The sequence below is a fragment of the Nicotiana tomentosiformis genome, chromosome 8 (genome assembly GCF_000390325.3).
Source record: "Nicotiana tomentosiformis chromosome 8, ASM39032v3, whole genome shotgun sequence".
NCBI classification, from domain to species: domain Eukaryota; kingdom Viridiplantae; phylum Streptophyta; class Magnoliopsida; order Solanales; family Solanaceae; genus Nicotiana; species Nicotiana tomentosiformis.
The window spans coordinates 28666021-28669033 of NC_090819.1; the positions used below are offsets into that span (position 1 = coordinate 28666021).

At 47.5% G+C, this 3013-nt stretch overlaps 1 protein-coding gene across 1 annotated transcript; it reads left to right on the forward strand.

Annotated features, from left to right (window-relative positions):
- The first annotated feature begins 1328 nt into the window (after positions 1–1328).
- LOC138897242 (uncharacterized) lies at positions 1329–2147 on the forward strand. The gene is made up of 2 exons (XM_070183205.1): positions 1329–1643; positions 1743–2147. The coding sequence occupies exons 1-2, from the start codon at positions 1329–1331 to the stop codon at positions 2145–2147; spliced, it is 720 nt and encodes a 239-aa protein (XP_070039306.1).
- The last annotated feature ends 866 nt before the right edge of the window (positions 2148–3013 follow it).

Consider the following 3013-nt stretch of genomic DNA (forward strand, 5'->3'; position numbering starts at 1 on the left):
CCTCTTTCCCCCCTCGTCTCACTTGTCCAGACCCGTATGTGCTGGGGGTGCGCTCTTTCACTCCGGAGTGAACAAGACAGCAGACTCCGACGAGATACGGACCGGTCACTGGCGAGTGGGAACAACCACAACCAGGTTTGAGGGCCGTCTGCGGCACCGTGGTCACACGCAAACCAGACCCGTCTGCAAGCCAAGTGACTCATTACCCATCAACTCCGGCTAGTTCTTCGACTACCACCATCGGCCCCACTATCTTCGTCGACGATACCAGGTCATACGTTCCTGTCTCATTACACTTTGTCGTAGATACACTTTCTTTAAATTTGTTTCATTGTTCGTAGTATGTTCTATACTAGTATTGTGCTATAGCCGTGGTATATTTTCCTAGATCATTTAATTGTTGACTCACCTGTACTGTTTAGATCCTTTGTATTTGCTCTCGGCCTTATTAGCATTGTCTAGGGTATTTAGTTGCACATATCTTGCTGATCCTGTGTCTTTAATTTATAATTATTTAAATTGTTATCGTCTTAGTTCATATTTGTTTATTCACCGTATTAGTGTGCATGTAGTTGCAACTTGTCTTCTTCTAGTTTGGGTTGTTTCCTTGTGTGTGTTAGTGATTCCCCTTAGTTTGCCCACGTATAGTGGTTGTGGTCTGGGATGGTCGAGTGAGGTCATGTCCTCGGGGGGAGCAGGAGGTAGGGCGGGGATTGGGAGGTGGGTCAGGAGGGAAGGGAGGTAAATGGAACAAGGATGTCCACTAGTTAAGAATTGGGTCATGGAATGTAGGTACATTGATGGGTAAGTCTATAGAGTTGGCAAAGATCCTCTAGAAGAGGAGGGTCAATATAGCGTGCGTCTAAGAGACAAGGTGGGTAGGGTCTAGGGCGAGGGACGCAGACGGGTATAAGCTTTGGTACTCAGGAGTCTAGAAGGGTAAGAATAGAGCGGGTATCTTGGTGGATAGAGAACTTAGAGAGTCTATGGTTGAGGTTAGATGAGTGAATGACAGATTGATGATTATTAAGTTGGTGGTTGGAGAGTGCACCCTAAACGTCGTTAGCGCCTATGCGCCGCATGCGGGCCTAGATGAGGAGGTTAAACGGAGTTTCTGGGAGGGGTTGGATGAGATTGTGCGCCAGGTTGAGCCTGTTGAGAAGCTATTCATAGGAGGGGATTTCAATGGTCATATTGGATCGACCGCAGGTGGTTATGGCAAGGTGCATGGAGGCTTCGATTTTGGGGAGAGGAACGGAGGAGGTACATCGTTGTTGGACTTTGCTAAGGCTTTTGGGTTGGTGATTGCGAACTCTACCTTTCTGAAGATGGAGGAGCATTTGGTTACTTTTCAAAATGCGGTGGCGAAGACTCAGATTGACTATCTCCTCCTCAGGAGGTGTGACAGAGGATTGTGCAAGGATTACAAGGTGATTCCAGGTGAGATACTCGTGACGCAGCATGTGCTCTTGGTAATGGACGTTGGTATTATGTTGAAGAAGAGGAAAAGGTTTGCACGAGGAAGACCGAGAATCAGGTGGGGAGCCTTAACTAAGGATAAAGCCCAAGAGTTGGAGGGACAGTTGTCGACTATGGGAGCTTGGAGGAGCAATGGTGACGCGAGCACCATGTGGTCCACGATAGTAGACTGTATAAGGGAGGCTACGAGAGAGGTGTTAGGGGTCTCGACGGGCGTCGCTGGTAGGCACAAAGGAGACTGGTGGTGGAATTAAGTGATCCAGGGTAAAGTGGAAGCCAAGAAAGCGGCGTACCTGAAGTTAGTGGGAAGAATAGGTGATGATGAGAGGCGTGCTTGCATGGAGAGGTATAAGGTAGCTAGGAAGGAAGCTAACCTGGCGGTCACGGAGGCTAAGACTACAGCTTATGGTCGTATGTACAAGGACCTAGGGGCAAAAGGCGGAGTGAAGAAGCCATTCTGGCTAGCCAAGTTGAGAGAGAGGAACGCTCGGGATTTGGACCAAGTGAGATGCATCAAGGAAGACGATGGTAGAGTATTGATGGAAGATTCCCAGATAAAGAAGAGACGACAAACTTACTTTTATAAACTTCTGAATGAAGAAGGGGATCGGGATATCGTTCTAGGTGAATTGGAGCATTCTGAGAGTCACCGTGACTTTGGGTACTGAAGGCGTATCAAGGTGGAGGAGGTCATGGGAGCTATGAGTAAGATGAGTAGGGGCAGAGCGACAGGGCCTGATGAGATTCCGGTAGAATTTTGGAAGTATGTGGGGAGAGCAGGTTTGGAGTGGTTCACTGGGTTGTTCAATGTTATATTTAAGGAAAAAAGGATGCCGGACGAGTGGAGGTGGAGTACGGTGGTTCCATTGTATAAGAACAAAGGCGATATCCAGAGTTGTAACAATTATAGCGGTATCAAATTACTGAGTCATACCATGAAAGTGTGGGAGAGGGTGATTGAAGCGAGGGTGAGGATGTCGGTGTCTGTTTCCGACAACTAGTTCGTGTTCATGCCGGGTTGTTCTACTACAGAAGCTATACACCTTATTAGGCGGTTGGTGGAATAGAACAGAGATAGGAAGAAGGACATGCACATGGTTTTTATTGATCTAAAGAAAACATATGACAAGGTTCCTAGAGAAGTTCTCTAGAGATGCTTGGAGGCAAAAGGTGTGGCGGTTCCTTATATTATGGCGATTCAGGACATGTATGATGGATCTAAGACATGGGTAAGGACAGTAGGAGGCGACTCTAAGCATTTTTCGGTTATTATGGGGCTACATCAAGGCTCTGCGCTTAGTCCGTTCCTATTCGCCCTTGTGTTGGACGCGTTAACACACCATATTCAAGGGGAGGTTCCCTGGTGCATGCTATTCGCCGATGATATAGTTTTGATTGATGAAACGCGAGTTGGTGTTAATGAGAGGCTGGAGGTTTGGAGACAGGCTCTTGAGTCTAAGGGTTTCAAGCTGAGCAGGACGAAGACAGAATACCTAGAGTGTAAGTTCAACACTGAGTCGGGGGAAGTGGGCAT